Below are 24525 nucleotides of genomic sequence, written 5' to 3'. Positions count from 1 at the left end.
GCAGGATTCGAACCTGCGGCAGTAGCAGTCCCGCGGTTCCAGACTGCAGCGCCTAGAATAAACTGTTAGATAACAGTGGTATGTTAGGGGCATCCAAGTCGCCGAAGTGGCGTCAAACTGGAAGGCCTGACAGGTCCGTTGCGCCACACGAAATCACGATTATTATTATCATCAAAGCAGTGAGTTCTTGGAGTGCCTTACTGCCGGAGGCTGTGGGGCTGGCCTTGAGGACCGCCTGATAAACGGCGAGATACGCGTGCCGCCGGATCAGTTGCGTCGCAAGCGGCGGACACTGCAGACGCAGATAGCGACATGGAGAGGTACAGGGGACGCGTCGCCATGGTGACGGGCGCCAGTTCAGGAATCGGCGCCGCTATCGTACAGGCCCTGCTGAGAGAAGGGCTCACTGTCGTGGGCGTGGCCAGGAGGATCCACAGAGTTAAAGTGAGTTCTTCATAGCCATACGCCCATGTCACTGACATCGATTTGCAGTACGACATTGTGTTTCATCATTATGAAATACCTTAATGAAAATTACCTATTGACAAGTAACCACCACGGATCAGAAATGTCGTTCATGTAAATCTACACTGCTCGCCATTAAAATTGCTACACCACAAACATGACGTGCTACAGACGCGAAATTTAACCGACAGGAAGAAGATTCTGTGATATGCAAATGATTAGCTTTTCAGAGCATTCACGCAAGGTTGTCGCCGGTGGCGACACCTACAACGCGCTGACATGACGAAAGTTTCCAACCGATTTCTCATACACAAACAGCAGTTGACCGGCGTTGCCTGGTGAAACGTTGTTGCGATGCCTCGTGTAAGGAGGAGAAATGTGTACCATCACGTGTCCGACTTTGATATAGATGAGATTGTAGCCTATCGCGATTGCGGTTAATCGTACCGCGACATTACTGCTCGCGACGGTCGACATCCAATGACTGATAGCAGAATATGGAATCGGTGGGTTCAGGAGGGTAATACGGAACGCCGTGCTGGATCCCAACGGCCTCGTATCACTAACAGTCGAGATGACAGGCATCTTATCCGCATGGCTGTAACGGATCGTGCAGCCACGTCTCGATCCCTGAGTCAACAGATGGGGACGTTTGCAAGACAACAACCATCTGCACGAACAGTTCGGCGACGTTTGCAGCAGCATGGACTATCTGCTCGGAGCCCATGGCTGCGGTTACCCTTGACGCTGGAGCCTGCGATCGTGTACTCAACGACAAACCTGGATGCACGAATGGCAAAACGTTATTTTTCCGGATGAATCCAGGTTCTGTTTACAGCATCATGATGGTCGCATCCGTGTTTGGCGACATCGCGGTGAAACACATTGGAAGCTGTATTCGTCATCGCCATACTGGCGTATCACCCGGCGTGATGGTATGGGGTGCCATTGGTTACACGTCTCGGTCACCTCTTGTTCGCAATGACGGCGCTTTGAACAGTGGACGTTACATTTCCGATGTGTTATGACCCGTCGCTCTACCCTTCATTCGATCCCTACATTTCAGCAGGATAACGCACGACCGCATGTTGCAGGTCCTGTACGGGCCTTTCTGGATACAGAAAATGTTCGACTGCTGCCCTGGCCAGCACATTCTGCAGATGTTTCAGCAGTTGAAAACGTCTGTTCAATGGTGGCCGAGCAACTGGCTCGTCACAATACGCCAGTCACTACTCTTGATGAGCTGTGGTATCGTGTTGAAGCTGCATGGGCAGCTGTACCTGTACACGCCTTCCAAGCTCTGTTTGACTCAATGCGCAGGCGTATAAAGGCCGTTATTACGGCCAGAGGTTGTTGTTCTGGGCATTGATTTCTCAGGATCTATGCACCCAAATTGCTTGAAAATGTAATCACATGTCAGTCCTAATATAATATATTTGGCCAATGAATACCCGTTTATCATCTGCATTTCTTCTTGGTGTAGCAGTCTTAATGGGTAATAGTGTATATTCACACACAGTCTACAGGTTATCTCTAGTTGAATTCATGCTTCTAATAAAATTACACGAGTGCGGAACTGAGCAGGGTAGCGCAGTGGTTAGCACGCTGCACGCGCTTTCATGAGGACGACGATTCAAATTCCTTTCCGGCCTTCCTGTTTTAGATTTCCCATGATTTCACTAAACCACTTAAGGCAAATGCCAGGATGGATCCTTCGAAAGGACACGCCGCTTTCCTTCTCCGTCTCTAATGACATCGTTGTCAACGGGACGTTAAACACTAATTTCCCCCTCCCTCCTCGGGTGCGGAATACCGCCTCAGTTGATCCAGTAGAGTCACAGATTCCTGACAGAAAGAACACATTTTGTCGTAATTGACAGGATGTCGTCTAGTGAAACCGAACTTAAATGAGGGACTTCCCAAGGAATCGTTATGGGGCCCCCTGCTGCGCTTAACCTGTATCGACGTTCTAAGAGACGATATCGACTGTCCTGTCTGACTGTAGCTGATGCTGCCATTTATCGTCTAGTACCAAACAAATTACAAAATGATTCGAAACGTGGCAGTTCACCCAAAACAATAAAAAGTATGAGTTGCTCCACATGAGTACTAAAAAATCATTCGTTAAATTTTGGTTGCGATACAAATCACAGTATCTAAATGCTGTCGTTTCAAGTAAATACCTACGAGTTACAAGTGCGAACTACTTAAATAGGAACGGTTACATACGTACGTGACATTATGCAGAAAACAAAATACGGTTGCGTTTTATTTGCAGAACAATTAGAAGACGCAACAAACCTACTAAAGGGGCTGACGACACTACATTTTCCCGACTTCTTCTGGAGTATTTCTTCTACCTACTTATCACATTAATATGCAGTTTTAATGATTAGTCATGATAACACACTGCACACATAAATTCAAATGCGTGTGCATTCGAACCATCACGACCAAAACATTACTTATTTGGTCGTTCACTGAGTTCGTCGGAGTTTTTTGGGACATAAGAAATCAGTACCTCTCTATTGAACTGTGCTTTCAAATCTGGCTCAAAGTCTGTAACCCATATTTTATCTTCATCTGCGTCACTACTCTGCAGTTCATGACCAAGTGTTTTGCAGAACGTTCGCACAACACTTCCAGGCTATTTCTCCATCCTTTCACTCTCGAATAGCACGTGGGAAAAATGAACACCAAAATATTATTTTGAGAGCTCAAATTTCTCTTATTTTATTACGATGGTCGTTTTTCCCTATGAAGGCGGGAGTTATCAAAATATTTTCGCATTCTGAGGAGAAAGATGGTGACCTTTTTTTTTTTTTTTTTTTTTTTTTTAGAAGACTGAGAAGAGTAGTGTAGGAAATCTCTTTAGTACGTCTGTTGCATCTTCTAAGCGCTCTGCGAAGAACATTTTCTATTTAATGGTTCTAATTTAAGTTGTTTGTAACTGTAATTCCTAGCTATTTAGGTGAATCGATAGCCTTTAAATTTCTATTATTTGTCGTGCAACCGAAATTTAACGATTTCTTTGTAGTTCTCATCCGGAGAATCTCACACTTTTTATTCTTCAGGGTCAGTTGCCACTTTCACACCATACAGATACCTTGTCTTAACTATGTTCTTTTGGCATTGATATTCTGTTGAGTTTACTAGACGGCAAACGATAGCATCGTCTACTAACTACCTCTCTGAGCTGATCACATTCGCTCCCGAATCCTACACGAGGCCTCCGAGAAAGTTAGGCCGCAGCACGTACGTCGCGAAGGTAGGCCGGAGCTTGTTCGCTCTCTCAACTCAGCAGATAAACTACTTTTCTCACTTTTTAACTCGTAACTAAGTGTCTACTTACAAACAAGAATTGCATCTTCTTCAGGAATCCGCTATTATGGAGTCTTACTGTTGTTAGTCCTACAGTGATCGGCAGTTCAATGGGCTACTTATAACTTGTTACGACTACACTGGGGTACAATAAAATTAAAATCATGCTAGAATGATTATCAGTTGCATAATTCACTACTTCTTGTATGAAATGAAGACTGTTAAGCCATTATACCTTTTAAATCGAATATTGATCTTAAATTTTATTGTAGTACTGTTAATCAGTAAGACTTCAAAATAGCAGATTCCAGCAGAAGATGCAATTCTCATTATTACGTACATGGCCAGCTGCGAGTTCGAAACGCAGTTTGTCTGTTGAGCTGAGCGAGCGAGCGAATTCAGGCAGTCAGCGATCGTGTGCGCCGCGGCCTGTCTTTCTCGTGGGCCTCGATCCTTTACTGCTGACGTCAAAGGCTGTTCCCGTGGAATGCTGCGTGAACTCTGGGTCATCTCTCGTCGTAGTCAATCGTCGCAGCAAAAGTCGGCCCTCGGCAACCATATACGTACTATTTCAACTAAAAATTACATAATGGAAATTTTTACTCGACGTTGTCGTCAGGTGAAAAAATGAAATATTTAAATAATGCAAACGGAAATTGCTGCCGGGATGTGCCTTACTGCTTTAGCAGAGCACAGAATTTCAGTGATAATAACACATGCTAGATTAAATTTAGTTACTTGCGCGCACAGTTACGTAAGGATGTTCACTACGGCGAACTTCGTGCTAGCACTCATATTATTTGGTAGGTCTATCTTTGCTGCGAAACATTAATGTTCAAGCACGGTTTTAAATTTTTGTGCTACACAGATAATTCACACGCTACAGTCCATGTAAACGATAGTTCTTTCCTCAACCAGCTTCTTAATGCTTGACCAAATTAATCCTTCACGCTTCTTCCTCCTGTTAGTGTTGACTGAGTGTCTTCCATTTATTAAACTTCTCGAAATTAGCACATTTGTTATCCTCCATTAACGAAATTTCGATTTTCTCCTTCTAGCTTGTTGATCTCCACTAGGAAACACCTCTGTATGTTACTCATTTTATCGGTCGTCCAGTTTGGCTTCCTTTGGCACCTCCACCATCGTTATGTACAATGAATAACCGACAGGTCGATATAACATTTATTAAGCAGCTCGACAACATTGCCATCACACACCTACACCACGAAAATTTTCCACACGCAATAAAATCTCTTAGATCCGACTTCACCTTCTACATCGACTAGTACCTCTTATAATACTCTTTTTTATAAGTCTTTGTTCACATTACTCCTCCTCCAAGCTCCTTGTTTCGCAACATTCGTAAAAACCACGAAAACTGGCCTACTTCGATTCCAACCAAACTACATTATAATCTGTCTTTGTTCTACTCCTCATTTAAATTCAAAGACTTCAGTTTATTCCATACAAAGCACAGCAAGTGAAAATTAATTTTCTGTTTTTTTTTTTTTTACATTACATAAATTTTCGTAAGAAGTACACGTTCAAAAGCAATAATTTTACGTACCAAAATGCAGCACTCATGAGTAATTCACATCTCTATGAACAGAAATTTGCGAACCACTAAAAGAAGAGTTTGCGTTTGAAGCAAATAACAACTAGCAGAAAATTGATCCAGTTGAAGCACAGAAAGAACGAATACGTTCCTCTTCAAAGGAGTCTGAAGCAATTGTGAGGTACCAGCTCCTTCAATCCTCAGTTCACCTACTTCAGGAAAAAGTTTTGGCACGTTAACATATTCGCCATCTTTTAACATAAAACACGTTAAATCCTTTTAGCCAGTCACTCTTCGTAGTTAAGCCTTAATAGTCGTCATCTCCCTCCCACTGGCAGTATCTGTACAGTCTGGTCAGAGACAGTCTGAAAGGCTTGTAAGGGTGAGCTGAGAAATAGTTGTTAAGAAAAGAAATCGATACGTTGCGCCATTTCCAATCTAATTAACGTGACGTTAGCTAATCAGGTCGTTGCGAGCACAAATACAAGCGGGCCGCGAAAGACGGTGATGCCAAACGTGTACTTCGTTTGGTTTTCTAAAACCGATCAAGAATGCGGTACAGCTGTTGCACGTGGGACGCTAGTAAGGATCGATTTCATATTATTTGTGACAATTCTGCATATGCATTTCTCCCACTGCGTCCTTTCTATCCAATTGGTTTACAGTGTTTACAGTGTCGTCGTAACTGCCGCCTGCTTCACGACTGCTGTGCAGCGAGCTACCTTAATTTAAGTATTAACTGTATTTTTCTTACTTGTCACTTCTTCTTCCGTGTGTATTTGCTTTTAGGAAGCTTTAATTTTCGAGTGCTCTTAATAGTGTTCCATAGATTTCGTGTTTGTTTTGAATACAGTCAGAGAGAGTCCCTTTAGTTAGCCATAGTCAGTGTCAGTGTCGTCGTAACTGCCATCTGCTTCACGTCTGCTGTGCAGCGAGCTACCTTAATTTAAGTATTAACTGTATTTTTCTTACTTGTCACTTCTTCTTCCGTGTGTATTTGCTTTTAGGAAGCTTTATTTTTCGAGTGCTCTTAATAGTGTTCCATAGATTTCGTGTAGGTTTTGAATACAGTCAGAGAGAGTCCCTGTAGTCAACCATAGTGCCAGTAGTGCTAGAGTTTGTTTTCAATACAGTCCAGAGACAGATAGTGCTATTTTCATTGTTTTCTACAAGAAGTGGCTAGCAACCACAGTTTAGTGAATAAGCAGCCGCCTTTAGTGAATTAGCAGTCTAGTTAAAGGTTGATTAACTCTCTTCAGTAAATTGTTTCCTTAGGATGGATAGGATGTGTGACTGCTGTGTACGGACGCAGGAGGAGCTGGCCACTGTTCGCGAACAGCTGAGCGTGTTGATGGCCGCGGTCAGCCGTCTTCAGGCTGCTGCCTCGGAGTGTAGCGGCAGTGGGGAGTCTGGTGCGTCGCAAGGTACACCCCAGGTGTTACGTGCTTCACCCACTGTCCCTGCTGTCGAGACATCTTCGCGGGTACCGGGCGCGGTTGGGCCACCCTCTCCCCAAGGGGAGTGGCAGGTTCAGCGGCGTTCGCGGCGCACGAGGCGGAAGGTCAATGTGGAGGCTGGCCGTGTGGCATCGCCCGCTCTGCCTGTGAGGGGACATGTGGCTGCTCCTTCAGCAAGGTCCGAGCAGGCACACGGGGGGAGGGGTTTATTAGTTATTGGGAGCTCCAACGTTAGGCGGGTGATGGAGCCCCTTAGGGAAATAGCGAGAAGGTCGGGGAAGAAGGCCAGTGTTCACTCTGTCTGCTTGCCGGGGGGTCTCATCCGAGATGTGGAGGAGGCCCTACCGGCGGCGATAGAGAGCACTGGGTGCACCCGACTGCAAATTGTTGCTCATGTCGGCACCAATGACTCCTGCCGTCTGGGTTCAGAGGTCATCCTCAGTTCGTACGGGCGGTTGGCGGAATTGGTGAAGGCGGAAAGCCTCGCTCGCGGGGTGGAATCAGAGCTAACTATTTGTAGTATCGTTCCCAGAACCTATCGCGGTCCTCTGGTTTGGAGCCGAGTGGAAGGCTTAAACCAGAGGCTCAGACGATTCTGCGGAGATCTGGGGTGCAAATTTCTGGACCTCCGCTATCGGGTGGAGAAATGTAGGGTCCCCCTGAATAGGTCAGTCGTGCACTACACGCCGGAAGCGGCTACAAGGGTAGCGGAGTACGTGTGGAGTGCACATGGGGGTTTTTTAGGTTAGAGAATCCCCTCCCTAGGCCCGACAAGACGCCTCCTGAGACGCGGCAAGATAGGAGTAGGCAAAATGCAACAGGGAATAACAATATTAATGTGCTAATAGTAAACTGCAGGAGCGTCTATAGAAAGGTCCCAGAACTGCTCTCATTAATAAACGATCACAACGCCCATATAGTACTAGGGACAGAAAGTTGGCTGAAACCAGACGTAAACAGTAACGAAATCCTAAACTCAGATTGGAATGTATACCGCAGAGACAGGCTGAAGGGGGTGGCGTGTTTATAGCGGTAAGAAGTGCAATAGTATCGAAGGAAATTGACGGAGATCCGAAATGTGAAATGATTTGGGTGAAGGTCACGGTTAAAGCAGGCTCAGACATGGTAATTGGATGTCTCTATAGGCCCCCTGGCTCAGCAGCTGTTGTGGCTGAGCACCTGAAGGATAATTTGGAAAATATTTCGAGTAGATTTCCCCACCATGTTATAGTTCTGGGTGGAGATTTTAATTTGCCGGATATAGACTGGGAGACTCAGACGTTCATAACGGGTGGCAGGGACAAAGAATTCAGTGAAATTTTTTTAAGTGCTTTATCTGAAAACTACCTTGAGCAGTTAGAGAACCGACTCGTGGTGATAACATATTAGACCTTCTGGTGACAAACAGACCCGAACTATTTGAAAAAGTTAACGCAGAACAGGGAATCAGCGATCATAAAGCGGTTACGGCATCGATGATTTCAGCCGTAAATAGGAATATTAAAAAGGGTAGGAAGATTTTTCTGTTTAGAAAAAGTGACAAAAAGCAGATTTCAGAGTACCTGTTGGCTCAACACAAAAGTTTTGTCTCAAGAACTGATAGTGTTGAGGATCAGTGGACAAAGTTCAAAACCATCATACAATATGCGTTAGATGAGTATGTGCCAAGCAAGATCGTAAGAGATGGAAAAGAGCCACCGTGGTTCAACAACCGAGTTAGAAAACTGCTGCGGAAGCAAAGGGAACTTCACAGCAAACATAAACATAGCCAAAGCCTTGCAGACAAACAAAAATTACGCGAAGCGAAATGTAGTGTGAAGAGAGCTATGCGAGAGGCGTTCAATGAATTCGAAAGTAAAGTTCTATGTACTGACTTGGCAGAAAATCCTAAGAAATTTTGGTCTTATGTCAAAGCGGTAGGTGGATCAAAACAAAATGTCCAGACACTCTGTGACCAAAATGGTACTGAAACAGAGGATGACAGACTAAAGGCCGAAATACTAAATGTCTTTTTCCAAAGTTGTTTCACAGAGGAAGACTGCACTGTAGTTCCTTCTCTAGATTGTCGCACAGATGACAAAATGGTAGATATCGAAATAGACGACAGAGGGATAGAGAAACAATTAAAATCGCTCAAAAGAGGAAAGGCCTCTGGACCTGATGGGATACCAGTTCAATTTTACACAGAGTACGCGAAGGAACTTGCCCCCCTTCTTGCAGCGGTGTACCGTAGGTCTCTAGAAGAGCGTAGCGTTCCAAAGGATTGGAAAAGGGCACAGGTCATCCCCGTTTTCAAGAAGGGACGTCGAACAGATGTGCAGAACTATAGACCTATATCTGTAACGTCGATCAGTTGTAGAATTTTGGAACACGTATTGTGTTCGAGTATAATGACTTTTCTGGAGACTAGAAATCTACTCTGTAGGAATCAGAATGGGTTTCGAAAAAGACGGTCATGTGAAACCCAGCTCGCGCTATTCGTCCACGAGACTCAGAGGGCCATAGACACGGGTTCACAGGTAGATGCCGTGTTTCTTGACTTCCGCAAGGCGTTCGATACAGTTCCCCACAGTCGTTTATTGAACAAAGTAAGAGCATATGGACTATCAGACCAATTGTGTGATTGGATTGAGGAGTTCCTAGATAACAGGACGCAGCATGTTATTCTCAATGGAGAGAAGTCTTCCGAAGTAAGAGTAATTTCAGGTGTGCCGCAGGGGAGTGTCATAGGACCGTTGCTATTCACAATATACATAAATGACCTGGTGGATGACATCGGAAGTTCACTGAGGCTTTTTGCAGATGATGCTGTGGTGTATCGAGAGGTTGTAACAATGGAAAATTGTACTGAAATGCAGGAGGATCTGCAGCGAATTGACGCATGGTGCAGGGAATGGCAACTGAATCTCAATGTAGACAAGTGTAATGTGCTGCGAATACACAGAAAGATAGATCCTTTATCATTTAGCTACAAAATAGCAGGTCAGCAACTGGAAGCAGTTAATACCATAAATTATCTGGGAGTACGCATTAGGAGTGATTTAAAATGGAATGATCATATAATGTTGATCGTCGATAAAGCAGATGCCAGACTGAGATTCATTGGAAGAATCCTAAGGAAATGCAATCCGAAAACAAAAGAAATAGGTTACAGTACGCTTGTTCGCCCACTGCTTGAATACTGCTCAGCAGTGTGGGATCCGTACCAGATAGGGTTGATACAAGACATAGAGAAGATCCAACGGAGAGCAGCGCGCTTCGTTACAGGATCATTTAGTAATCGCGAAAGCGTTACGGAGATGATAGATAAACTCCAGTGGAAGACTCTGCAGGAGAGACGCTCAGTAGCTCGGTACGGGCTTTTGTCAAAGTTTCGAGAACGTACCTTCACCGAAGAGTCAAGCAGTATATTGCTCCCTCCTACGTATATCTCGCGAAGAGACCATGAGGATAAAATCAGAGAGATTAGAGCCCACACAGAGGCATACCGACAATCCTTCTTTCCACGAACAATACGAGACTGGAATAGAAGGGAGAACCGATAGAGGTACTGAAGGTACCCTCCGCCACACACCGTCAGGTGGCTTGCGGAGTATGGATGTAGATGTAGATGTAGATGTAGATGTAGATGTCCCTATGCTACTGTTTCCTCTCTCATTTTCTCTGTCCCCTTTTACTTTCTTTCCCACTGCCACTGTCTTCATCACACCTCAGCAGCTCAAAAATTCTGGAGGATCCAACTTATCTTACCCCTAAATTCACGTGTTTAAAATTTCGGTCCAAAATGCGACCTCCTCTAAGCCTACGTGTTGAGTTCGCCGGTTTTGGAGGGTCTAGATTCCCCCCCCCCCCCCTCTCCCCCGCCACTCACCACAACCTTTCCTCAAGAGTATATATGATCTCCACTCATGTCTGTTTTTCACTTTCTTTGACTCTCTTTCTTTCCCACTGAGGCTATTCCCTCTCTCTTCCACCGCCATTGTCTCTCATCAACTCTTTTTCATCATGAAAAGCGCGAATATGTTCGCAAGAGAAAATAATTGGTGAGGAAGGCGGAATGAGGACTGAAACAGTTCGTTCCCCAGTTTTGTGACAGAGTTTTTTTGCAGAGGAACATATTCGCCTTTTTCGTGCTCCGTCAGGATCATTTTTCCGCTGGTTCAATTCTTTTCCGTGCTACAGCAGAATATACTGCTTATATAAAACGATGGCCGAGCGGTTCTAGGCGCTTCAGTCTGGAACCGAGTGACCTCTATGGTCGAAGGTACGAATCCTGCCTCGGGCATGGATGTGTGTGATGTCCTTAGGTTAGTTAGGTTTAAGTAGTTCTAAGACACGTAACGTGTATCCACAGGACATGTGGCCTGTATTTGAAGAAGTGTCATGATGATCTCTCCATTGGCAAAAGATTCCGGAATAGTCCCCCATTCGGATCTCCGGGAGGGGACTGTCAAGGGGGAGGTTACCATGAGAAAAAGATTGAATAATCAATGAAAGGATAACGTTCTACGAGTCGGGGCGTGGAATGTCAGAAGCTTGAACGTGGTAGGGAAACTAGAAAATCAGAAAAGGGAAATGCAAAGGCTCAATCTAGAAATAGTAAGGGGTCAGTGAAGTGAAGTGGAAGGAAAACAAGGATTTCTGGTCAGATGAGTATCGGGTAATATCAACAGCAGCAGAAAATGGTATAACAGGTGTAGGATTCGTTATGAATAGGAAGGTAGGGCAGAGGGTGTGTTACTGTGAACAGTTCAGTGACCGGGTTGTTCTAATCAGAATCGACAGCAGACCAACACCGACAACGATAGTTCAGGTATACACGCCGACGTCGCAAGCTGAAGATGAACAGATAGAGAAAGTGTATGAGGATATTGAAAGGGTAATGCAGTATGTAAAGGGGGACGAAAATCTAATAGTCATGGGCGACTGGAATGCAGTTGTAGGGGAAGGAGTAGAAGAAAAGGTTACAGGAGAATATGGGCTTGGTATAAGGAATCAAAGAGGAGAATTACTAGTTCCAGCTAGTAATAGCGAATACCCTGTTCAAGAATCACAAGAGGAGGAGGTATACTTGGAAAAGGCCGGGAGATACAGGAAGATTTCAATTAGATTACATCATGGTGAGACAGAGATTCCGAAATCAGATACTGGATTGTAAGGCGTACCCAAGAGCAGATATAGACTCAGATCACAATATAGTAGTGATGAAGAGTAGGCTGAAGTTCAAGACATTAGTCAAGAAGAATCAACACGCAAAGAAGTGGGATACGGAAGTACTAAGGAATGACGAGATACGTTTGAAGTTCTCTAACGCTATAGATACAGCAATAAGGAATAGCGCATTAGGCAGTACAGTTGAAGAGGAATGGACATATCTAAAAAGGGCCATCACAGAAGTTGGGGAGGAAAACATAGGTACAAAGAAGGTAGCTGCGAAGAAACAAATAGTTCAGTTGATTGATGAAAGGAGGAAGTACAAACATGTTCCGGGAAAATCAGGAATACAGAAATACAAGTCGCTGACCGAGCGAGGTGGCGCAGTGGTAGCACACTGGACTCGCATTCGGGAGGACGACGGTTCAATCCCGTCTCCAGCCATCCTGATTTAGGTTTTCCGTGATTTCCCTAAATCGTTTCAGGCAAATGCCGGGATGGTTCCTTTGAAAGGGCACGGCCGATTTCCTTCCCAATCCTTCCCTAACCCGAGCTTGCGCTCCGTCTCTAATGACCTCGTTGTCGACGGGACGTTAAAACACTAACCTAACCTAACCTACAAGTCGCTGAGAAATGAAATAAATATGAAGTGCAGGGAAGCTAATACGAAATGGCTGCAGGAAAAATGTGAAGACATCGAAAAAGATATGATTGTCGGAAGGACAGACTCAGCATACAGGAAAGTCAAAACAACCCTTGGTGACATTAAAAGCAACGGTGGTAACATTAAGAGTGCAACGGGAATTCCACTGTTAAATGCAGAAGAGAGAGCAGATAGGTGGAAAGAATACATTGAAAGCCTGTATGAGGGTGAAGATTTGTCTGATGTGATAGAAGAAGAAACAGGAGTCGATTTAGAAGAGGTAGGGGATCCAGTATTAGAATCGGAATTTAAAAGAGCTTTGGAGGACTAATGGTCAAATAAGGCAGAAGGGATAGATAACATTCCATCAGAATTTCTAAAATCATTGGGGGAAGTGGCAACAAAACGAAAACATAGGTACAAAGAAGGTAGAATATATGAGTCTTTCGATATACCATCTGATTTTCGAAAAAGCATCATCCACACAATTCCGAAGACGGCAAGAGTTGACAAGTGCGAGAATTATCGCACAATCAGCTTAACAGCTCATGCATCGAAGCTGCTTACAAGAATAATATACAGAAGAATGGAAAAGAAAATTGAGAATTCGCTAGGTGACGATCAGTTTGGCTTTAGGAAAAGTAAAGGAACGAGAGACGCAATTCTGACGTTACGGCTAATAATGGAAGCAAGGCTAAAGAAAAATCAAGACACATTCATAGGAAAAAGCGTTCGACAATATAAAATGGTGCAAGCTGTTCGAGATTCTGACAAAAGTAGGGGTAAGCTATAGGGAGAGACGGGTCATATATAATATGTACAACAACCAAGAGGGAATAATAAGAGTGGACGATCAAGAACGAAGTGCTCGTATTAAGAAAGGTGTAAGACAAGGCTGTAGCCTTTCGCCCCTACTCTTCAATCTGTAAATCGAGGAAGCAATGATGGAAATAAAAGAAAGGCTTAGGAGTGGAATTAAAATACAAGGTGAAAGGATATCAATGATACGATTCGCTGATGACGTTGGTATCCTGAGTGAAAGTGAAGAAGAATTAAATGATCTGCTGAACGGAATGAACAGTCTAATGAGTACACAGTATGGTTTGAGAGTAAATCGGCGAAAGACGAAGGTAATGAGAAGTAGTAGAAATGAGAATAGCGAGAAACTTAACATCAGGATTGATGGTCACGAAGTCAATGAAGTTAAGGAATTCTGCTACCTTCTGCTACCTAGGCAGTAAAATAACCAATGACGGACGGAGCAAAGAGGACAGTAGACTGATGACCAAAACAAAAAAAAACAAACAAGAACACATGAACAGCACAGAGTGAAGAGGTACTGTGAACTGCGCGACAGACTGGTACAGACATGAAAATGCTGCTGGTTTCTTCTAATTACTCTTTGTTTTACGTGTATCTAGTATAAACACTGCTAAATAACAGTTTATGGAGATCCTAAAATTCAAAATTCAAAGTCACTGAAATATCGAAAAAAGCTAAAACTAGACAAGTAATTTGTTAAATAACTGTACGTGATGGAATGTTTTCACTATTTTTCCCGAAATCAGCATTGAAAATACTATAAAAATTACTAAATATATTTTAAACAATTTTTATGTCGCAGGCCTGTGATATCAGTCGCATAAAGAGATTTAAAGTTATGGTGCAGCGGATACCACAGTTATTGGCAACCAAACAAGAGGAGAAAGTTGCAAGGGGTAAAAAGAAGGGACCTGGAATTGGTGAGCAACGTACTGTGCATGATGTGCCATACAGGTTAAGGTCACGTAAGTAAGTTATATGACTGTAATTTCTTGGCGGTTCTTCAGGTTAGTGTCTCGGAGAGTGTGTATTTTATTGCGCTAGGAACTTTTTTTGCGGAATTGCCAGTTTTACTCATATTCTTATTATTGATATTGTTTTTTGTGTGCTGTGCATTCTCGGAAGGAGGGAAGGGACGACTGAGCAATGTTGTTCTGTAGTTGTCGAATATGTAAGGATGATGCGGATGCTGCTGTGTTGTATCAAGGGTGAGGCAGGGCATGAAACGGCTCTTCAGCCACTACAATTGGGTGCGGTATTCTCGAGACAGCCGGCGGCATGGCTTACTAGTGGTACATGGACCCTAAAAACAACAGTGGAGATCTGGGAGATTGGGAATCAGATGCAAATGCTAGAAGATGTCTTATCAGAGTTGTATAAGAAGAAATAAAAACTTTGAGGCTGGCCGATGACATTGTAATTCTGTCAGAGACAGCAAAGGACCTGATAGAGCAGTTGAACGGAATGGACAGTGTCTTGAAAGGAGGGTATAAGGTGAACATCAACAAAAGCAAAACGAGGATAATGTAATGTAGCCGAATTAAGTCGGGTGACGCTGAGGGAATTAGATTAGGAAATGAGACACTTAAAGTAGTAAAGGAGTTTTGCTATTTGGGTAGCAAAATAACTGATGATGGTCGAAGTAGAGAGGATATAAAATGTAGACTAGCAATGGCAAGGAAAGCGTTTCTTAAGAAGGAAAATTTGCTAACATCGAGTATACACTCCTGGAAATTGAAATAAGAACACCGTGAATTCATTGTCCCAGGAAGGGGAAACTTTATTGACACATTCCTGGGGTCAGATACATCACATGATCACACTGACAGAACCACAGGCACATAGACACAGGCAACAGAGCATGCACAATGTCGGCACTAGTACAGTGTATATCCACCTTTCGCAGCAATGCAGGCTGCTATTCTCCCATGGAGACGATCGTAGAGATGCTGGATGTAGCCCTGTGGAACGGCTTGCCATGCCATTTCCACCTGGCGCCGCAGTTGGACCAGCGTTCGTGCTGGACGTGCAGACCGCGTGAGACGACGCTTCATCCAGTCCCAAACATGCTCAATGGGGGACAGATCCGGAGATCTTGCTGGCCAGGGTAGTTGACTTACACCTTCTAGAGCACGTTGGGTGGCACGGGATACATGCGGACGTGCATTATCCTGTTGGAACAGCAAGTTCCCTTGCCGGTCTAGGAATGGTAGAACGATGGGATCGATGACGGTTAGGATGTACCGTGCACTATTCAGTGTCCCCTCGACGATCACCAGTGGTGTACAGCCAGTGTAGGAGATCGCTCCCCACACCATGATGCCGGGTGTTGGCCCTGTGTACCTCGGTCGTATGCAGTCCTGATTGTGGCGCTCACCTGCACGGCGCCAAACATGCATACGACCATCATTGGCACCAAGGCAGAAGCGACTCTCATCGCTGAAGACGACACGTCTCCATTCGTCCCTCCATTCACGCCTGTCGCGACACCACTGGAGGCGGGCTGCACGATGTTGGGGCGTGAGCGGAAGACGGCCTAACGGTGTGCGGGACCGTAGCCCAGCTTCATGGAGACGGTTGAGAATGGTCCTCGCCGATACCTCAGGAGCAACAGTGTCCCTAATTTGCTGGGAAGTGGCGGTGCGGTCCCCTACGGCACTGCGTAGGATCCTACGGTCTTGGCGTGCATCCGTGCGTCGCTGCGGTCCGGTCCCAGGTCGACGGGCACGTGCACCTTCCGCCGACCACTGGTGACAACATCGATGTACTGTGGAGACCTCACGCCCCACGTGTTGAGCAATTCGGCGGTACGTCCACCCGGCCTCCCGCATGCCCACTATACGCCCTCGCTCAAAGTCCGTCAACTGCACATACGGTTCACGTCCACGCTGTCGCGGCATGCTACCAGTGTTAAAGACTGCGATGGAGCTCCGTATGCCACGGCAAACTGGCTGACACTGACGGCGGCGGTGCACAAATTCTGCGCAGCTAGCGCCATTCGATGGCCAACACCGCGGTTCCTGGTGTGTCCGCTGTGCCGTGCATGTGATCATTGCTTGTACAGCCCTCTCGCAGTGTCCGGAGCAAGTATGGTGGATCCGACACACCGGTGTCAATGTGTTCTTTTTTCCATTTCCAGGAGCGTAGATTTAAATGTCCGGAAGTCGTTTCTGAAAGTATTTGTATGGAGTGTAGCCATGTATGTAAGTGAAACATGGACGACAAATAGTCTTGACAAGAACAGAATAGAAGATTTCGAAATGTGGTGCTACAGAAGAATGCTGAAGGTTAGATTGGTAGATAACTTCACTAATGTGGAGGTATTGAATAGAATTGGGGAGAAGAGGAGCTTGTGGCACAAGTTGACTAGAAGATGGGATCGGTTGGTAGGACATGTTTTGAGACATCAAGGGCTCACCAATTTAGTATTGGAGGGCAGCGTGGAGGGTAAAAATCGTAGAGGGAGACCGAGAGATGAAAACACTAAGCAGATTCAGAAGGATGTAGGTTGCAGTAGGTACTGGGAGATGAAGAAGCTTGCACAGGATAGAGTAGCATAGAGAGTTGCATCAAATCAGTCTCAGGACTGAAGACCACAACAACAAGAACAACATAAGAAGGCACAGGGGAATAATTTTTTTCGGGAGTTGGAGGGTGAGTAGGAGGAGTTGCAGTTTACTTACAGTACGTAAGAACGCTGTTGTCACGGTTGGTGGATGTGGTTCCGCAAGCCAGGGGCCGGAGGAAGAAGGCTATGTAAATGTTGGACCAGAGTTGTTAAAGACAATATTCGTAACAGCAGATGAAGAGGAACTGTACAAGTTAAACAGCACAGTTTTTCGGGTTCAACAGATGGAAAATTTTATGAAGGATGCCGTGGGGCAGCACACAGCGCGGTTATCAGAACTGTAACAAGGGGAGTTGAATGACACGAGACTGGTACGGGAAATGGCAGCAGACCTAACAAGATGTGCTAGTGAAAGGAGGGAAGTGCTGAACAGTGATTTGGAGAAAATAGCCTGCCGGGGTGGCCGAGCGGTTCTAGGCGCTACAGTCTGGAACCGCGCGACCGCTACGGTCGCAGGTTCGAATCCTACCTCGGGCATGGATGTTTGTGATGTCCTTAGGTTAGTTAGGTTTAAGTAGTTTTAAATTCTAGGGGACTAATGACCTCAGATGTTAAGTCCCATAGTGCTCAGAGCCATTTGAACCATTTTGGAGAAAATACAGAAGCAGTTGAGTGAATTGGACGGCGAACTGATTATAACAAGTTCGCTACTTGGGCTACCAGACCAACTTAGGGATGCTAGGGGTGAAATAGAGATGTTACAGGAGGCGATGTTTCATGTATTAAACGGACATATTAGTGCTGTATTGATTATAGCTAGGGTTCAAATGGTTCAAATGGCTCTGAGCACTATGGGACTTAACATCTGTGGTCATCAGTCCCCTAGAACTTAGAACTACCTAAACCTAACTAACCTAAGGACATAACACACATCCATGCCCGAGGCAGGATTCGAACCTGCGACCGCAGCGGTCACGCGGTTCCAGACTGAAGCGCCCAGAACCGCACGGCAACACCTATAGCTAAGAAATTCATGGTTGGATTGCGCCTAGCAGAAGAGCAGTTTGCGACAGAGTTGCTACATACAGCCGAAGTGTCGTAGGATAATTTCTGGCTGTTCTTCCATATGGTTGGGGAAGAGATAGAAACCGATGCGGCCAGTTTTCATACAGCGATCTGTGTTCCTATTGCGAAGAAAAATTCGGAGTTTCATTGCTACAACATTCACCAGTGTCCAGTGGAGAATATTGAGGAAGTGGGTGAAGGTGAGAACGCGGCAAGTATTGCTAGTCTAGTATTACTAGTCTCCAAGGAAAGGCGGACTCATGAGGTATTGTCACGGGTAAAGTTGGAAAAGTGCGTACAAGGGTAGATGATGATGTGTTCGCGTGGCTATGTACAGACTTAAACATGGATTTGAGAAGTGAGTTTGTTGCAGGGGGAAGTTACAGACAATGGAAACACATTGATTATACTCAGTATTCACGCCAGAAACTGTATGGTTAACTGCTATGAAGGAGGCTGGTCGGTAGGGCTCAGAAAACATGAGCTTCGGGAGAGTGGCACTATCATTAATGGCACCACTTGAGAAGTAATCTGGACATACTGTTATCTTCTATGCTTAGTAGCTCAAATGTTATGACATTGTCATGAAGTAGCTTATATTACCCAGAAGGATCTCTGACGCTATTACCCTTTCGAAATTTAACCTATTTAAGTAACACACTCAATACAGAACTTCTACAAATTAATAGAGTCCAACAAGAGGGAATCTCGATGGAACAAATGTGGCAGCATGTAGACCATTTCCAAGAACAACAGCAACCCAAAATGTTAGTAGTAGGCGTATATGCTATCAGTTGTGGCGTGTTTGTAGCAGGATTTTGTGTACACTATTCCTTGGTAAAATGCGAGTGGGCACGGGGTGTATTAGAGTTAAGGCAGTTTAGTGGAAGCCCAATATTAAAGATTACGCAGCTGTAACGGGAAGGCAGAGATTACGGGATCGATGGACACATTGAGTAGCGGGTGCTGGCAATGTTGCGGTTTTTTGAGGTAGGTCTACATATATACTCCGCTGGCCACCAAGAGGTGTATGGCGGAGGGCACAATTCGCGCCAAAGTCATATTTCCCCCCTTCTGTTCCACTCACTGATCGCGCGGGGGAAAAACGACTGTCTGAACGCCTCAGTACGAACGCCAATTTCCCATATCTTTGAATGATGATCATTATGCGATTTGAAAGTTGGTAGTAATAATACATGCTCTACATCCTCCGTGAAGACTGGATTTCGGAATTTAGTGAGCAGCCCCTTCTGTTTAGTGCACCGTCTATCTGCAAGTGTGTCCCACTTCAAACTTTCTATGAGATTTGTAACGCTCTCGCGATGACTAAATGTACCAGTCACGAATCTTGCCGCTCTTCTTTGGACCTTCTCAATCTCTTGAATGAGACCCAACTGCTAAGGGTCCCATACCCAGGATTCTACCAATAAACCGCAATCTAGAGCTCGCCTTACTCGTTACTTGTGTAATCTGATCATTCCATTTGAGATCATTTCGAATAGTCACACCCAGATACTTGACTGATGTTACCGCTTCCAAAGACTGACCATTTATTTTGTACTCATACATTAATGGGGATTTTAGCCTTGTTATACGCAGCAGGTTACACTTACTAATATTGAGAGATAACTGCCAGTCATTACACCACGCATTTATTTTCTGCAAATCCTCATTGATTTGCCACAACTTTCGTATGATACTACTTTCCTGCAGACTACAGCATCATCAGCAAACAGTCTAAGGCCGCTGTCAATAGCATCAACCAGATCGTTTATGTAAATCGAAAAAGCAGAGGACCTATTACGCTGCCCTGGGGCACACCTGAAGTTACTCTTGTTTCTGTTGAAGTTACCCCGTTCAGGGCGACATACTGCTCCTTGTCTGCTAGAAGACTTTCTATCCAACCGCATATGTCATTGGACAGACCGTACGCACGCTGTTTTTGTAGCAAGCGACAGTGCGGAACTGAGTCGAACGCCTTTCGAAAGTCTAGAAATATGGCCTCAACCTGGGACCCGGTGTCTAGAGCCTGTTGTATATCGTGCACAAAGAGGGCCAGCTGTGTCTCGCATGACTCTGTTTCCTAAAACATGCTGGTTTCTGCAGATGAGCTTCTCAGAGTCTAGAAAGGTCGTTATGTCTGAACACAAAATATGTTCCATGATTCTACAACAAATCGATGTCACTGAAATTGGCCGGTAATTACGTGCGTCCGATTTTCTACCCTTTTTGTAGATTGCTACGACCTGGGCCTTCTTCCAGTACCGTGGAACGTTCCGCCGTTCCAATGACCACTGATCTGGCGCAACACAAAGCAGTGAAGTTCTATGAAAACCCGTACATGGCAGTTACAGCAGCTCCTACCAGTGTGTGTGTGTGGAGGCCGATATAGGCTAGAGAATCTGATATTATAATTATTAAGGAAAACTCCACTCATCCGCTCCAGTGGTATTACATTAAATGGGCCAGAGAGGTTCAAGGCAAGCAGTTGTATCGAAATTCTGTCTACATCTGGAACCGGAGAGAGCAACGATTGTCAAAATATGACCACAATCTGATGATGGATTTCAGTTGGAATCAGCCAGCTGAATCACTCGCCAAGTTCTGCTGTATGGATAAGCCACAGCCGTGGCGGCGCACAGCAGCGGGGCAGCCAGCCTCCGCTCTTTGGATGACTTCATCCGACGGACTGTAAGCTGCCATCAGTAAGGGTGGAGCAGGGACGCGAACCCAAGGCCTCCCGGATCCGAGGCTGTCCTTAATCACCGTCCGATTCGCCCTGGATGGGCAACTGGAGCTGCTGAGACTCTTCTACGACGACGCTGCTGGCTGTTATCATTCGGCGCTCTACGTGGTGAGCTCGAGCAGCTCTTACTGGAGTAGCCAACTGCGCTCCGGTGGGGAGGTGCGGGGATTTCAGCTTGCCTGAAAGACGCCTTCGTCCACGCCGCAGGGACGAGGACAGAGAGCCGTTACGTCACGGGGACAGAGCGGCCGGTTGCCGTAGCAGCAGATTCCGGCGATGACGTTCGCGCTGACACACTTCCACACGCTGTGTCGCCGTCGTCTGGATCAGAAGAGGCACTGTGTATTCTTCGACGGAAGAAAAAGTCGATGCCAACTCGTCTGTACAGCACTGGACGCTCTGGCGAGAGTCCCCCCCCTCACTCCCAAACCATAACTCTGAGTCATCCTGGTGCGCTACTACCCCTGCGGCAGGGGAGCCCTAACAGCTTATTGAAATACCATTCTCTACATCTACATCTACATCCATACTCCGCAAGCCACCTGACGGTGTGTGGCGGAGGGTACCTTCAGTACCTCTATCGGTTCTCCCTTCTATTCCAGTCTCGTATTGTTCGTGGAAAGAAGGATTGTCGGTATGCCTCTGTGTGGGCTCTAATCTCTCTGATTTTATCCTCATGGTATCTTCGCGAGATATACGTAGGAGGGAGCAATATACTGCTTGACTCTTCGGTGAAGGTATGTTCTCGAAACTTTGACAAAAGCCCGTACCGAGCTACTGAGCGTCTCTCCTGCAGAGTCTTCCACTGGAGTTTATCTGTCATCTCCGTAACGCTTTCGCGATTACTAAATGATCCTGTAACGAAGCGCGCTGCTCTCCGTTGCATCTTCTCTATATCTTCTATCAACCCTATCTGGTACGGATCCCACACTGCTGAGCAGTATTCAAGCAGTGGGCGAACAAGCGTACTGTAAACTACTTCCTTTGTTTTCGGATTGCATTCCCTTAGGATTCTTCCAATGAATCTCAGTCTGGCATCTGCTTTATCGACGATCAACATTATATGATCATTCCATTTTAAATCACTCCTAATGCGTACTCCCAGATAATTTATGGTATTAACTGCTTCCAGTTGCTGACCTGCTATTTTGTAGCTAAATGATAAAGGATCTATCTTTCTGTGTATTCGCAGCACATTACACTTGTCTACATTGAGATTCAATTGCCATTCCCTGCACCATGCGTCAATTCGCTGCAGATCCTCCTGCATTTCAGTACAATTTTCCATTGTTACAACCTCTCGATACACCACAGCATCATCTGCAAAAAGCCTCAGTGAACTTCCGATGTCATCCACCAGGTCATTTATGTATATTGTGAATAGCAAGGTCCTATGACACTCCCCTGCGGCACACCTGAAATCACTCTTACTTCGGAAGACTTCTCTCCATTGAGAATGACATGCTGCGTTCTCTTATCTAGCAACTCTTTAATCCAATCACACAATTGGTCTGATAGTCCATATGCTCTTACTTTGTTCATTAAACGACTGTGGGGAACTGTATCGAACGCCTTGCGGAAGTCAAGAAACACGGCATCTACCTGTGAACCCGTGTCTATGGCCCTCTGAGTCTCGTGGACGAATAGCACGAGCTGGGTTTCACATGACCGTCTTTTTCGAAACCCATGCTGATTCCTACAGAGTAGATTTCTAGTCTCCAGAAAAGTCATTATACTCAAAAACAATACGTGTTCCAAAATTCTACAACTGATCGACGTTACAGATATAGGTCTATAGTTCTGCACATCTGTTCGACGTCCCTTCTTGAAAACGGGGATGACCTGTGCCCTTTTCCAATCCTTTGGAACGCTACGCTCTTCTAGAGACCTACGGTACACCGCTGCAAGAAGGGGGGCAAGTTCCTCCGCATACTCTGTGTAAAATTGAACTGGTATCCCATCAGGTCCAGAGGCCTTTCCTCTTTTGAGCGGTTTTGATTGTTTCTCTATCCCTCTGTCGTCTATTTAGATATCTACCATTTTGTCATCTGTGCGACAATCTAGAGAAGGAACTACAGTGCAATCTTCCTCTGTGAAACAACTTTGGAAAAGGACATTTAGTATTTCGGCCTTTAGTCTGTCATCCTCTGTTTCAGCACCATTTTGGTCACAGAGTGTCTGGACATTTTGTTTTGATCCACCTACCGCTTTGACATAAGACCAAAATTTCTTAGGATTTTCTGCCAAGTCAGTACATAGAACTTTACTTTCGAATTCATTGAACGCCTCTCGCATAGCCCTCCTCACACTACATTTCGCTTCGCGTAATTTTTGTTTGTCTGCAAGGCTTTGGCTATGTTTATGTTTGCTGTGAAGTTCCCTTTGCTTCCGCAGCAGTTTTCTAACTCGGTTGTTGTACCACGGTGGCTCTTTTCCATCTCTTACGATCTTGCTTGGCACATACTCATCTAACGCATTATGTACGACGGTTTTGAACTTTGTCCACTGATCCTCAACACTGTCTGTACTTGAGACAAAACTTTCGTGTTGAGCCAACAGGTACTCTGAAATCTGCTTTTTGTCACTTTTTCTAAACAGAAAAATCTTCCTACCCTTTTTAATATTCCTATTTACGGCTGAAATCATCGATGCCGTAACAGCTTTATGATCGCTGATTCCCTGTTCTGCGTTAACTTTTTCAAATAGTTTGGGTCTGTTTGTCACCAGAAGGTCTAATATGTTATCACCACGAGTCGGTTCTCTAACTGCTCAAGGTAGTTTTCAGATAAAGCACTTAAAAAAATTTCACTGAATTCTTTGTCCCTGCCACCCGTTATGAACGTCTGAGTCTCCCAGTCTATATCCGGCAAATTAAAATCTCCACCCAGAACTATAACATGGTGGGGAAATCTACTCGAAATATTTTCCAAATTATCCTTCAGGTGCTCAGCCACAACAGCTGCTGAGCCAGGGGGCCTATAGAGACATCCAATTACCATGTCTGAGCCTGCTTTAACCGTGACCTTCACCCAAATCATTTCACATTTCGGATCTCCGTCAATTTCCTTCGATACTATTGCACTTCTTATCGCTATAAACACGCCTTCCCCTTCACTGTCCTGCCTGTCTCTGCGGTATACATTCCAATCTGAGTTTAGGATTTCATTACTGTTTACGTCTGGTTTCAGGCAACTTTCTGTCCCTGTCCTCCACGCAGAGAAGAAGAAAAAAAAAACCATTCGCTGCGCATTGAAGGGTTCATCATTCGCTTCAAGCGAGAACTGGTTCACCGTATTTAAAGAGATGTAATTTCGCTTTTAAAATTAAAATATGAATGGAGATGACACAGTTTGTTGAGCAGTCAACAAGGTATGAAAGTGAAGTTTTCTAATGTTTTATCAGAAATATGTGTGCGCCTTTCGTTTCAAATTTTAAAATAAATAAAAAGTAGCAATTTCGGTAAAAAATAAAACTTATGTAGTTACATATATTACTTTTTGCTTCCCTTTGTCCAGAAGTCGGTATGTTATTGATACTGCAATACCATTTTTTAGCTTACTTTTGCCCTGGTCAAATCTCGCATTACAATGAACTCTCAATTATTCGAGATTTTTATAGGTTTCTTTAACTTCATTTAGTTTAGAGGACAGCCCCTACTCGTTATTACCGATTTAGTTCGAAACTTTTTGTACATGCACAAATGAAAGTGACGGAAGTGGGATCTTCAGA

The 24525-nt window shown here is 44.9% G+C and overlaps 1 protein-coding gene across 1 annotated transcript in view; it reads left to right on the top strand.

Annotated features, from left to right (window-relative positions):
• The first annotated feature begins 312 nt into the window (after positions 1-312).
• The window catches only part of LOC126115035 (dehydrogenase/reductase SDR family member 11-like), a 120278-nt gene continuing 96065 nt past the window's right edge, over positions 313-24525 (top strand). The window contains exon 1 of the mRNA XM_049915030.1: positions 313-444. Within this exon, the coding sequence (XP_049770987.1) occupies positions 313-444 (132 nt within the window). The remainder of the gene's footprint in view (positions 445-24525) is intronic.

Source organism: Schistocerca cancellata, chromosome 1, assembly GCF_023864275.1.
Source record: "Schistocerca cancellata isolate TAMUIC-IGC-003103 chromosome 1, iqSchCanc2.1, whole genome shotgun sequence".
Taxonomy (NCBI): domain Eukaryota; kingdom Metazoa; phylum Arthropoda; class Insecta; order Orthoptera; family Acrididae; genus Schistocerca; species Schistocerca cancellata.
This window is presented reverse-complemented; position numbering and strand designations above follow the sequence as displayed.